The following is a 14764-nucleotide window of genomic DNA, read 5'->3' as shown; positions in this document are numbered from 1 at the left end:
TGTGTGCACACTCTTCGTGAGTGGAGTCTTGTTTTCTACAGCCCTCTTGTAAGTCCCACTGGTGGTTTAATCTGCTATGGGGACTCATCTTCCTGGTGTTGAACTCCAGGGTTGGAGTGTCTGATATGTGGCTCAAAGCCCTCACTCCCCAGGAGATCTCTGACTCTGTGATATCCCCCTCCTCTTTTATGTCCTGTACTAGGGTCATGAGTCCCAACCTGATTACTTCTTCTCCCCTCCTACTTGACTCCATGTGGATATTACTTTACAGCCTTGGTCGTAGAAGAGTATTTCTGCCAATCTTCAGTTTGTTTTCAGTGAGAATTGCTCCATGTCTAGATGTATTTTTAATGTGTTCATGGGGGGAGGTGAGCTCAGGTCCTCTACTCTGCCATCTTCGTCTCCTCCTCACATATCTGTTTATTCACTTTATTGTTCTGTCATCTGATGTTATACTTATTTATTTGTCATATTTCTCTCCCTCTCTCTCTCTTCCTCTCTTTCCATTAGTTTGTTAAAGCCTGTGAGAAGAGGATCTGGGTCTTGCTTCATCCTTTCTGTATTGTCAACACTTAGACCTGTTCTGGGCATGTAGCATATTTTTGATGAATGAATAAATTGAAAAAAGAACAAAGGAATGAATGCTCTTTTTACAAATTAAAAAGCTGAGGTTTAAAGATTTGATGTAATATGTCTACTGTCACACATTGAGTAAGTGATGGAGACAGATTTGAAACCCCTGTCTGATACCAAAGCCTGGATCTTACCACCATGTTCTATTATTTCATTAGAACTTTCTTTTCCCCCAAGTGAATTTCATTAATTTTCAAACTCTAATGGTAATCCTGTCTTCAAATTCTTGTGAAGTTTCCCTGAATTCTGAATATAAGTTCTCCTCCTCCATCTGTTCAACTTGGGTTCAAAAAAGAGCTATCATAGTGAAGTCAGGGAGATGGGTATGACAAAAAATGTGAGCAGGGTAGGTGGTCTTGTTATATTAACAATGAGAACATACAGTAATAAGAGAGTGAACATAATGCTACAACATTTAACTTGTATTTGCATTGTACAGTGACGAAGGTTTTTAAATCAAAGCATAGAAAAATTATAGAATTTTCATTTTCTCATCTTGTTGATGCATTCCTATAAAACCAAGTTTAAAACAATAACAAATTAATTGTCTAATGATACAAAATTTTGTGGGCAGTCTTTACAAAGGGAGATTCTGTAATGGAACATTAAATGTGTGAAGGTATTCTCCACATTTTTTCATCATCTACAATAACTATCAATGTTTTTGTTTGTTTTTGTTTTTGTTTTTTTAAATCTTGTGTGATTTTAAAGGTTAAAATTGAAAACCAAAAGTGCTCAGACTGCTAGGTAGTAATTTTCTCTCAAATATACCTGCATCATCACTGAATCAATTGGGAGTTTTTGACAAGTATAAAATGCAAATATTGAGACTCACGTGCTTTCTTGGTGAAGGTCTCAATCATATCACTGGGAGGTCCACACCCTGCGCTATTGCAGGCCCTGACTTCCATAAAGTACTGGGTGTCAGGCAGAAGGTTCTCCAGCCTGGCAGAGTATTCTTGGCTAGTGACTTGCACTCTGTGTGCAGCTGCTTCTTTATCATGGACAGCCCAGTACCGAATCTGCAAACATACAAGTTGAGTAATATTTTTTCATGATTCAGACACTTCAGTTGCAAAAAATTCTTTTCAAGTTGTTCTGACACTTGATGTTGGCTGAGCATCATATTCTCAAATGTTACTTAATGTTACTTACATTTCTATCAGTCTTAGAAAATGGCAAGGCACACAATGCATATCTGATTAGAAGTGTCAAAAGCAAATTAAAGGCTCACCTCATTGCCTGAAATAGTCACACACAGACGAAAAAAGAGAAAAAGCCAAAAAAATGTGCAAAGATTTGCTCTCAAACTATAAAACTGGTTTCTGTTTGGAAGTATTTGCCACAATAATTTATATAATTTATTTCCAACATGATTGCAAATTTGTTAAGACAAAAATAGTCATGAGGCCTAAAACATGCTAGCTTAATTACTTTCTGCCAGCTTATTTCAGAAGTATGTATATAAAATTATTTCCTTTGAACTTATATAGAGGGCAGATATCAAAGAAATATTATACCTAATAGCTTGATTAGTTGTAGAAGTTATCTTTAAAATAAGGTTTAAAAAATTTCATTCATGTTGTGATTAGAAATGATTACTTTTACCAACTAGCATATCAATGACAGCCTTCCTTGTCTCTTAAAGTTTAAGTAAAAGCTATGAATTATAATATTCATTCTTCTAATAAGGCTGTTTTATTGGTTAAAAATCTATAATTACATCTCAGTTATAAATAAAAAGGAGAGGATTGTTTATAAGTATACTGCAATTTTATATTTTAGATGCTCTGTCTATAAAACAATGGGATTTTAATTTCACAATTAACCAACATACTAGAAGATAATATCTAATATTTATATAATCCTGAAATGTTTATTTACATAAACACATAAAAAAACATTATAAAATGGAACTGGATGGCTCAAATTCCCTTAGTAACAAAGTGAGGTTTATATGAAGAATGAGCACATTTCAGAACAAAGGCTAGTTACCACTTGCTTATTGGTTTCCTTTGTGACATTTTTATTTTGTATACTAGGGCTCATTTTTTCTGATGCCAATAATATATTTCCTAATAGTTTTGATGGAATCTCTTTGGCTTTTCTATCCTCTGACCAGAAGGATGGCTTCAGAACCGAGGAAGTGGAATAGTACAAGCGGCTCCAAAGGCAGATCTCAGTTGGCAGAGAAAAGACTTTATGAGGATGGGACCCTCCTTGTGAAGGCATGAGTTTCCTGGTGTTGGAAGCATCCAGGCAGTGCCTACATTCATCTGAGAAGGAGGAAGACGGCCTATATTTTAGTGGAAATTTGAACTGTGTGACACGTAAGGCCTCTTCCACTGTTTGACTGAAGAGAAATAAAATGAACATTTATATCCTAGTGAAATGCCAGGTACTAAAGTAGGATCATCCATGTATATTATTTTCTCAACAAACCAATAATGGTAGTATTTAGCCTGTTTTATAGCAATCAAGACTGACGTCCCCGAGGTTCAGACATTTTTATGTGGATACTTGTTGACTGAGAGCACATTTTAAAATTTTATTTATTCATTATAACAACTTTTCTATCCCGTTTAAAGAGGAGAAGATTTTTAACTAGACCATTTCTAAAAGACACTAAGTACTAAAATGAGGACTTAAAGTGACAAACTTTTTTGACAGTTTACCCAAAATTCCATGAGGCATTTTGGCAATACAAAAGGAAAGAACAAAATTTTCTTTAATTTACTCTTTGCATCTATATCTTAAATGGCCAATTACTTTATTCATCTGATTTTGGCAGGGATCTATATTACACAGTCTCCATTGAAATTCACAATAAATTTAAGCAGTGCCTTAGTTATGCCCTGGTAACTAGAGAACAGAGAGAGTTATTGAGTGTATCAAATAATCTCTGACTTTCTTATTTTAGAATATGAGATTTTTTACAGACACTTTTACAGTATTTTAAACCTCTACTAATGAAAGCATCTGATACAAAATTATTTTGGTTGAATAATCTGTCTCTCCTTAATTTAAAGCATACCTTTAGATTTAACTTACAATGTTTTCAAAGAATTCTAAAATAAATAGTGGATATATGTAAAATGTAGCATTATTATTTTTTTTCATCTGAACTAGGCACTGGCCATGCACTTAGAAATAATTTCCAAATAGATAATTTGGACCACTCTGTTTGATCCCTGCAGTAAGTTGCCCATTGTGGTGAAGAACCAATATTAATCTGTGAGAAAATTGTTTGGAGTGAAGGGTTGAACCTGTAGTCATGCAGCAGAACAAATGCACTCCTTTTGATTAATCACTAGGGAGACCAAAAGGCAGCCTGGATGAACTAGTGGAAAAAAATAAATAAATGAAGCAGGTCCTGCTTTATGGACAGCAGACCATAAATTCATTTTCACATGCTAGAGCAACATATAGTATATTTATTTCTATTTAACACTGTGGCATTATATAAATTTAATTCTTTATTTACATGTTCCTAAAATCTCCACAACACCCCATGTCTAGTGTTAACTTATCTTAGTGCTTATTAAACAATTATGGAATTACCCCATTACTGGTCTCTACTATTGCTAGGTTATAAACTCCTTGAGGACAGGTATTCATTATTTCGAATGCTGTGTACATAGGACTGCATTTGATGTATGGCACTCATTCATTCATTGAACAAATATTTTCTGGGTATCTACTTTGTACCAGCTATGTGCTAGATGCTAGGAATATAGTAGTGAACCAAGCAAACATGTTTTTTTCCTCCATAGATCTTATAAATAAAGTAAGAAATCAAAATGTTTAAGTTCACATAAAATTACTAATATATTTGAGAGGATGATCTAAGTGTATAATTTTGTCCCAAGAAAATTTACTCTTTATAACAGTATTGGGAAGCTGGAAAGAAAAGCCTCAGAAAAAGGGCTAAATCATATAACAAAGAATAATTATAATTTCCATACATTTATGAACTACAATAATACCACTTTTGTACAAAGATAATAGTTATATCCCTTCTGAGGAAAATTTAAGAAATTTGTAGGAAAAACAGCTCTTTAATCTCATTTTCTCCAAAGAGGCTTAGAATAAAACCTGGATGTTACAATTGTGGAAGTATTTAAAGATATTTAGTACTTTTGAAAATTAGGCTTGCTCCATTTTATTATTTTCCACTTCAGTAAACTTTTGTATCAGATTTCCAAACTTTCTTCTTCAAATTCTGAATTTTCTGAAAAAAATATCTTCTGACAGCTGAATATTCTTTTGTTATGGATTTAATATAGTTTTTAGGGAAAAAAATCTAAATACAGTTATTTAAGTGAAAAATATCTAAAAAAGATATTATATAATAACTTTATATTATCCAGATCCCAGACTAATTCAAGTATTAGTACATTCTATGGGTTAGGAATAGTAATAATATATATCACTCAAAATCTGTATTCTCACACTTCTTGGAACCTATTCAAAGTTCTTTTTTATTCTAGCCATTGGTGCAGGAACCAAACAATTCTATGTAGGCTTCAACCAGCTTCCCATAAGTACTACCAGTTAGCAGTTTTCCTCTGCTATTGCTGCTAACTTCTCACTCCCTGTCTTGGGTCATCCTTGATGCTGCAGTGTGAACCTTGTCCTGCAATCATTGCAGGGAGGGGAGGTAATGCCCCTGGGGCCACTCTTAACCAATGGGGAATAGCAGTGGATGAACGCTTCCCCTTTCATTCTATGTGGGGTAATTCTCAACCACATTTATGAAGCTCCTTAAAGATCACAAGGGATGGAGTACCAGTGCCCACAGTGGTTGCCAACAAGATAAAGCATTTTTCTAACCCTCTCCTGTTCATTCTGCTTTTTCCTCATATCTGCTCCCTGGGATCATATTTAAAACAAACAACAATAACAACAAAAACACTAACTTCTTCTATACCTGTGTGTCAGACTTTGCTTTGGGGAGATCCAGATGAAGATAGATGCCTTCTCCAAAATAAGAAAATACAGCACTTCCTAAATATGAGCTTATGCTCACCATAATAATTTAACTTTTAAAGACATCTGTGTAAACTACTCAGGATGGTTAATCTTTTAAGATAGTTGTGAAATCAATCATCAGCATTAATCTCCAATTCAGCTGCTAAGAGGTTTTGTATTTATTATTCCTGATAGAATATTTTACTTGTTTTCATTAAGTGAATTCTTTACCTGCTGGGTGAGTAAACTAAGTCTTTTGTGGATTCCTGGGCAGGAGCCCAAATTTCTAATAAGCCTTTGATAAGAAATACTTCTTGCATTCTTCTAGTTCACCTACACTGCAGGAAATTAAGATTAAAAGTGGGGAGCTCTTTAACTAGGCCAGGGAGGGAAAAGAATAAAACTTAAACTTTCTACAAGATACACTTTAAAACCACAAGGGATTTTTTTAAATCCAATTGCCAACAGTTCTCACTTGAAATGTCAGGAAATTAACCTTGAGATGGGGTCAATCACACAGGACTTGGGCTTTTCCAATTTTTAATTTATCTTATTTTATTAATGTTCTGCTTTTTTTCTCTGTTTCTTTATAACTTAGACCCATAGTACATTTTCATAGGAAGTGCAGTAGGATATTAGTTTTCTTGATCGTCTATCTTGTTAAACCACCGGCTTCTTCCTTCACATTTAAAAATAGTAACAATAACCGCATTATAGTGAGTCAAGCTTTTCCCCCATAAAGGGGCATTTTCTTACAAGAGAATAAATGTTACAGATTTTCTCTTTTAAGCTTTCATGCTTGTCTCTTTGATATTTAAAGCTCTGTATGAAAGACTTAAAGGCTTTTTAAAGAAAGAATAAATTGAAACAATAATTCTATGATTTATTTCCAACTTTTTTTCTTTTTTTTTTTTGAGGTATGTGGCCTCTCACTGTTGTGGCCTCTCCCGTTGCGGAGCACAGGATCCGGACACGCAGGCTCAGCAGCCAGGGCTCACAGGCCCAGCCGCTCTGCGGCATGTGGGATCCTCCTAGACCGGGGCACGAACCCGTGTCCCCCACATCGGCAGGCGGACTCTCAACCACTGCGCCACCAGGGAATCCCTTCCAACATTTTTAATTAACCATTCTCTGGAGAGGCAAGACCTAGGTTCAAGTCAGTTTATACCAATTATTACTCAGATAAATGTTTTTAACTTCAAGTTCTTCACCTTTAAAATGGAGAAAATAATAGTGTTTATCTCCTGGGATTGTGTGGATTCAATACGATGAGCTTAATTTAATGTTTGACATCATAGGGCTCAACAAATATTATCATTCTTATCATTATTAACATTATCATCATTGTCATCATCATCATCGTCATCATTGTCTTCAAATGTCCAATGATATAAAACAGGGAAAAGCGTTAAACACAGGTTATTTCATTTATTCCACACAACAGGATATGAGGCATTGATTACTCTCAGCTTAAAACGTGAGGAAACTAGGGCCCAGAAAGTTTGAATAAATTTTCCACGGTTTCTAAGTGACAGAGCTGAGAGATAACCCCACGTCTGTTCAGCAGCAGAGCTCATAATTTTCTAGTATGGAGTTGTGAAACGTCAGAAATCTGTGAAACTAAACTTCTCCACGGCATACAGTTTGTGATCATTTGAGAAAATCTTAGCTGTTAAGATTATTTTTTGCTATTTAATTGAGAATCCTCTACTTAGCTTATTCCGCATCAAGAGTGTATATTCTGATTATTGTCTAAATTCACTGGTGCCAGTGCATTGTTTCACATCTCATATTTCCATTTTACTCTGCATGTCAGAAGTTATAAAATAGTCAACATATAATTCTCAGACAAAGAAAATACCTATTTCTGTGGCATGTTTTTAGCAAAGTAATAATACATCTTTAGCACTTTGAGTTAATGCATGGGTTATATATTAAATAATCACTTTTTTCTCTTTTTTGTTGCTTACAAATGAACAATATTAAAAAAAGAAGAAACCCTAAGTCCAAAATATGGCTTGAAAACTCTAAATATTGATGTGTTCTCCCAAGATACCTCAGACTTATTTATTACAGTGCTTTCTAACATCTAGTGAATTTCTCTCTCTTTTCCGTTTCCATTTCTTTTCTACCAGATGCAAATGTAAGTTTAATAAGTTATGAATATTGGAACTTCACAGTCCACTCCTATAATTCCACTCTCTTGGTGACAACTTCAGCTGATCACTTGCAAAGATGATCTGAAAACACTTTAACATCTACCCAAATCATAACCTATGATACCAAGAAAAAAAGCTTCCTGTTAGTTTGTGAGTTTAAAACTTAAAACCTGGGGCTGCTTTTGTGGTTCTATCTCAGAAACAGGGTCTTGAGAAAGCCAGGTTGCAGCACTTTATTTAAGTATATTAGTGCTAACTAAGGCCAGTTGTTGAATCTCTTTGGCATCCATTTTCTCATCTGCAAAGGTAGGACGATGTCAGTTCCTCTTAATTTTCACTCTTTGTGCTTAAAAATATGAGACGACTTCACTTTTCCTACAAAATCAAGTCTAAATTTCATATTAAAGATCCCAGCAGAACTAGCTTCAATTCCCCAGGTCTTATTTCCGTTGACTAAGACAAGTCCTCCCCTATCCTTCTGGATAAATCCTACTACACTTTTAAGACTTATTTTGAAGGAAGTTTCCTTTGAGACATTTTGAATGTTGTCAATTTTCTGCCTTCATAGATAACATAATGGGATACATATTTAGTATATTTAGAAGTGTTTCCTTTGGAGGGCTTTTTGGAAGTGGAACTAATGAGTCAAATAGGGTAAAAAAAATTAAATTACCAAACTACCAAAATGATTTCCCAAAAACTTGAGATTTACCAGCATTTTATGAGAATGTTTGTTTCAAAAGATTGTGCTTAAGCCCGAGTGTTATTACCTTAGTTTTTATTTTGGCCAATTGTTTACCTATATACAGGACTCTACATCTCTTATAGATAAGTCAGTTTGGAACCCCTGCTTTACTCATAAGTTAGTTAATAAATATCCAACATATTAAACACAGAGAATATAGTGTTAGTTGTCACATAAATCAGAAGGACACAGAACGTTGAGGGATGCAACATATTTGAAAAGGTATGCTGATAATTATGAGCAAGTGTATTTAGTTTGGTAAAAATTGAACTCACCTGATAGCTTTCCACTATTTTTTCTACAACATGCTCCCAATGAACAGATATCTCAGAAGATGATAAGACTTTTACGCCTACTGCTGTTGGGGCTTCACTAGGAGCTGAAATTTGATGAGAACATTACATTCTTACGTAAGATGCTTATTTCGTGGTCATCAGTAATACATGCACACACACATATTCATATACATGAATGTTAATACAGACAGATACATACACATATATACACACACTTATACAAAATATGGAAATCCATAAGGATTTCTCTGATATCTGTGAGCAAGAACCATACTAATATTTTTGTATTTCTTTTAACTAACCTGTTTATGAAAGCCTGTGGATGCAAATTAAAATTTATTATGTTTAGCTTATCAACTCTATATTGTCAAAGATAGGAAATTTGGTATTTATTATAGAAAATTAGTCATTACAATTAATTTTCAACTCTCTCACACTTCCTATTTAATATGAGCTAAAGATATACAGCTTTATATACAGCTGTATATATAGAGATATACAGCTTTATACAACCTCTTTGTCTTATATGTTTAAGCTAAGATCTTTTTTTTTTTTTTTTTTTTAAGATCCTTTGAAACAAGTTGTGACATCCACCGCTTCTTGTGCTCAGGAAAGCCTTTATAAGTCTAATTGTCCAACTGGGCATCTAGTCAAATATGTATCAAAAGGCTCTGTTCAGTGAAAAAAAAAAGTAATTTACATCCCTTACAAAAATTACACAAAGTAACTAAGGAAATCTTAAGCAGGAGTGATCAGTTTTTATTGTCTTTTATTAACAAGCCATAATCCTCTTTTATGCTAAAATGTCCTGCACATGAACACTGTCGTCTTTCCAAATCAAGGTAAACGTGTGGCACTGTGACTGATTTCTTAGCAGTAGCAGTGAAGATGAACACTTAAACAAATTTTGTCACATGCATGTTTTATGAGACTCATGAAATATTTAGGAAAGAAATGTAATTAAATACAGATGGCCATAACCAAAGAGATGACAAGCATGGCTTTTGCCTGATTACTTTAGCATCGAGTAAAAAAAAAATCATATTGGGTGAGAAGGTAACTTGTAAAATGCTTTACACTTTCATTTTCTCTGTGAGATGTACTTAAGTTGTTCAAACTATTGAGTCAAGTTATCATACTTCTGCCAAATCAGAATGAGTGTAGAAAATGTGGGATTAATTACTCAGGATTAAATAGTCCTGAATTGATTATTAACTTAGAAATTTCTACTTGTTATTCTTTCTATGTATTTCATTGAGCTAACTTTAGAAAAGTATGCACGTGTTTATGTGTGTGTGTAAACATATATACATATATATGATTGTCTTTCATGTTTGTATTGAAAGTAAAGGTCATGGGATGATTTGAATAGATATTAAATTTTTAACAAATATGAAAGCTAATAACTCTATGACTGAAGAGCATAAATTCTAAGGGATAGCTAAATGTTTATTGTGGACTAAAATTAGTGTAAATTGGGTAAATTAATAGATAGTGTTTTTCCTCTAAGAGATCAGAAGAGTACTTCACATAGTTTTAAGTTTTAAAACCTTCCATTTTTACTTCTCACACATGTGCAAAGGGAAACTTGTCCAAGCACAAATGTGTTAGGTCAGAAGGCAACGAAAATCTCTACTTGCCTTTCTAGCCATTAATTATTTGCATAATGCATGTGAGTACAAAGGTATAATAAGGAAGTCTTACTTTTTTAAATAGGAAAATAAATAATAAAAAAAGTGTAGCAGCTTAAATGGGAAATCATAGAAATCAATGTAATTAAGTTTAATATAAAAATATGTATCATTTAGCAGAGATATATAAAGTCCTCCAGAAGCATGCTCAGTTCAGTTAAAGTTTCTAGAAAAACAAAGAGCCAGTATCTGTATTTTTTTTCCCCTGAATAGCCTTTCAGATATCTTTTTTTCTTTCCAAGAAAAAAATTTCAACTTGCTTTCTGACTCCTTTTTCATAGAATTATGCCTAAGTTCACTTTAATGAAATTCTAGCATGCTACTGTAATGACAAAAGAAGTTACATAAATGATACAATACATAATTTTGAGTTAAAAGGAGAAATTTTATCAAAAAAAAGTGTATGTTAAGATTCCATCAAGTCTGGAGAATTTCTGACTGCAAAATTATAGTCAAGAGTCCAGGAACAGCGGTCTAAGCCAAGGATTTTAGTGGAGATTTCCTAACTACCATAAACATGATCTAAAGAATGAAAGAGATTTTGGCAACGTTCCTGTCATTTAAATAAAGAGACTGACATTTTAATTTGGCTCAAAATTTACTAACTCATTTACAAAATGTGTGGTATCTTAAAAAGATCTTAATAAGTAGGCTCGAAAGACAGCAAACAAAATGCCTACTGGAGAAACAATCCCTCATCAGGTCAGTGGGGTCTTTCTTTCACCTACCATCTTGTGCGGAGTGGATGACGGCTGTGAGGCTGTATGGTCCATCTCCTTTGTTGTTGAAAGCTTTGACTTTGACTTGAAATGCAGTGGAAGGGCGCATGGTCTCATCTTTATGAACGTAGCGGCCAGTATCTGGGTTAGTAACTGTCACTTTTTTCCATTCTTCCCCATCAAATGGCTTAAATGCCACTATGTAACCAAAATTGTTGCCGTAGTGGTATTCTCTTGACAAAGGCTGAATAGAAATTGAAATATTTAATAGGTTTAAGCAATATGGTTAACACGGGGAAAATCCTATGCAAACAATAAATATGTTACACATGGAAGCATGCTTTCTGTAAAAACATTCTTATTTCATAAGTGAGAGCTGCCTGAAAAGGCCAGGGCACAAATGTGCTCCAACATGTGGTGACTTCATTTACCAAATTCGTTATTTCTGGAACACCCCATGGGGGCTCCCACTCTGGGCTTTTTTACTTTCAGTTCCTTCCTTCTAGGATGCTTTCCCATTTGTCAGAAGGTCCCTCTCTCACTTTCTTGAGGTTAAAATGCCACTTGATGTTTTCCCTGGCCACAGGATCTGCCATTTCAAGACTCTGCAATAATCCATATAGAATCCCCCCACTTTATTTTTTTCTCTTTAATACAATAATAATGATCTACACTACATATTCTACTTATTGTCTACTTTACTGTCTCTGTCCACTAGTATAACATAAGTTTCATGAGGGCAGGGTTATTGTCAGTTTCATTTACCTAGACTCTAGAACAAAGCCTCAAGTAGTATTTATTCAATGGATAAGTAAATGAATTTCTTTAGAGTTGAAAGGCTATGGTAAGACAGTTAACAATACTCTGGAATATCTGTATTGTAACCAAGCAATAGAAACTGGTCAGAGGAAAAAGAATGAGAAAGGAGGAAGGGATAACATTGAACTGATCTGTAGGAGGCTGGCTATGGGTCCCGTCTGACTCCAGGGCTGAAGTAAGAGCTCTGTTTTGCATTATTTTCTCAGAGTTATTATTATATAACAATTGCTCAATAAAGAAGTCTGTGTCAGCCCTAACAATCCATTATTTATAAATACTGACTCAAAGCAAGTTCTACTGAGTAGCCATCATTTAGTCTTTTTTAGCCAATAAAGTAAATGTGCCCATTGTATATTGACTTTTTTCACCAGAATATCAAAGTTACGATGTCTTGAGGAAAAACCTTGAACTAAATACAACACAGTAGCTTGAATATCCATAGGTTAAACAGGAATGTCTGTAAATGTACAAAGTTCAAAGGGAAAAGAAGTTGTTCTTGGTTGCACAATATAGAAATCCTGAAGCATGATCACAAGGATATACAAAATATGATTTTACATTATTAATAGAATAGCCTAACATTCCCACCATAATTTAAATATTTTTTCTTATTGATAGTTCTATACTTAGTTTTTGCAATTTAGTAGATCAGAATTAGCTATGGAGTTTTCAAAAATTAGTGATTCTCAGGCCCTAGTCTCAGAGAATTGATTTCAAATTTTTGAAATAGGAATTCCCAATTCTGAACTTTTTGACAAGCTCCTCATCTTATTGTGACACACATATCTACATAGTTTAAGAAAATCAAGCCTAAAGAAAGGAGAAAGATGTTAAAATTTTTCCAATATCTTTGCTTTTGTGTGATACACTGACACTAGAACTGACAAATCATTTGAGATTTGAATGAAGAAAAGGCAATTTTTTTCTAAATCTTACTTAAAAATGTGATTTAAATGCCAAGTATAAAATATGACTGCAGAGCACAGAGTGAAGTCAATTTCTGCTAAATATCCATTTATTATATAAATCAATTTAACTCATGTAAAGAATAAAACCTGTCATTTTTCCTGTAGTTCTCAGAATCCTTTGGAGCCTTAGTTGTGTTCTTTGATTTTCTGCAGTGATTAAATACTAAAAATATTTAATGGATACATAGAGCTATACAAAACATGTTACCTAGATAAATGCCAGGTGTCTAATTCAGGTAAATCTATGTTATCAAAGCCTTTCCCACCCCCAGTATCTCTCTCACTTCAAAAATTCAGCTAAGACGCATTGTATTCCAGACATCATAGTCTCTGAAAAAAAACTCCCCTTTGGGTCATAAAAATTTAATACAATGTTTTGGACACCTTAATAACAAGTCATTTGGGGGGACTTCTAAGACTGACCAATGATAGATTACACATGGTGATGAAAGTAAGTCTCAAGTGAGAAAGCAAGCTCCAATTTTAAAACAGATGCTGATACAAAAGATTTTTTAACTGAATCGTTGGAGTTCTGAAAGTCCAGAGCAAATGTGAATTGCAATTGGGTTACCAGGCCACAGAGAGTACAAAATATCTCTGGAATGAGAGAGTTGAATGTTTGTTTAATCTTTAAACCTACAGATACTTTAGCATCAATAATCTGTTTTGGTATAAGAATTGCACTAAGCCATAGTAAGCCAGGTAAAATCTGGCATGCATTTAAGAAAAAAAAATAATTTTAGTAATTTATTCTTGTTTGGGTTTGGGGCATTGTCTTTTATTTCAATTTATTTCAGGAAACAAAATGCGTTTGAGATTAAGTGTAGGTAAAGCAGCCTATTAACATATGCAACTTCTTAGCACTTACCGCCCATGTTATGGTCAGTTCTCTGTTGCTTCCACCCCCACCTCCTACATCTGAAGGAGCCACATTAGGTGCTGAAACAAATAAACAAAGCTACAAATGAGAGGCCCTGTAATTATTTTCTTATGTTAGAGTTCTTATTCACTTAGAAACTGTACATGTTTTCTTTCACCAGGAAAGACAAGCTGCACACATGATCCAATGCCGCATAGTTGCTGTAATAATGTTTTACTGCCAAGAAAAGAATTGGTTCAGTGCCACAGGAAATGTACTAGTTTCCTTCAACAAAGTAGTGAAGCAAATTTGCCTTCCCATCTTTTTTTTTCTGTGTCCTTTTATTTAATATGGTTTTGAAAGATTAGATGTATTTTATTGGTTAAATATTTCACAGCTCGCTTTGAACTCTATGACCTAACAACTTACTGTTGTGTTAGTTTTATGCCTCAATCTACAAATAACTGTTAAGAAACAGTGCATGTGCATTAACATAGGATTATGCTTCCCTGAGATATTTGGAAACAGAAATCTAATGCTGTTCTTATGCTCTTATTTTCAATGCCTAAATCTCTTCTGGAACCCTGTCCCATCAGTGACTCCAGTTCTCACCTACTTCCATCTTTTTATATTATCCTTCTATTTTTCAGTCTCTACTGTAATGACTATCCTTTTCAGTCTCTCCAGCCTTAAAAATCATCCTGTAATACTGTTTTCCTCTTAATCTCACCCTTTCCTGTCACTGAACTGCAAAGAATGATATATGACTATTTTTATACTTCACTCCATAATCACTTTTTAACAACCCATAATCTGTTTCCACTTCATATTACTGAAATCACTCTCTCAAAAATCACAAAATTTCTTTTAACTACCAAGTGCAATGGCCTCTTTGTTTTTCTCC

General features: G+C 34.1%; 1 protein-coding gene across 1 annotated transcript in view; it reads right to left on the bottom strand.

Moving 5' to 3' along the window:
* The window catches only part of CNTN1 (contactin 1), a 232829-nt gene that overhangs the window by 54162 nt on the left and 163903 nt on the right, over positions 1-14764 (bottom strand). The window contains exons 18-21 of the mRNA XM_060024589.1: positions 13870-13940; positions 11224-11458; positions 8784-8887; positions 1469-1655 (exon numbers count right to left, since the gene is read on the bottom strand). Of these exons, the coding sequence (XP_059880572.1) occupies positions 1469-1655; positions 8784-8887; positions 11224-11458; positions 13870-13940 (597 nt within the window). The remainder of the gene's footprint in view (positions 1-1468; positions 1656-8783; positions 8888-11223; positions 11459-13869; positions 13941-14764) is intronic.

The sequence above is a fragment of the Delphinus delphis genome, chromosome 11, assembly GCF_949987515.2.
Source record: "Delphinus delphis chromosome 11, mDelDel1.2, whole genome shotgun sequence".
Classification (NCBI taxonomy): domain Eukaryota; kingdom Metazoa; phylum Chordata; class Mammalia; order Artiodactyla; family Delphinidae; genus Delphinus; species Delphinus delphis.
This window is presented reverse-complemented; position numbering and strand designations above follow the sequence as displayed.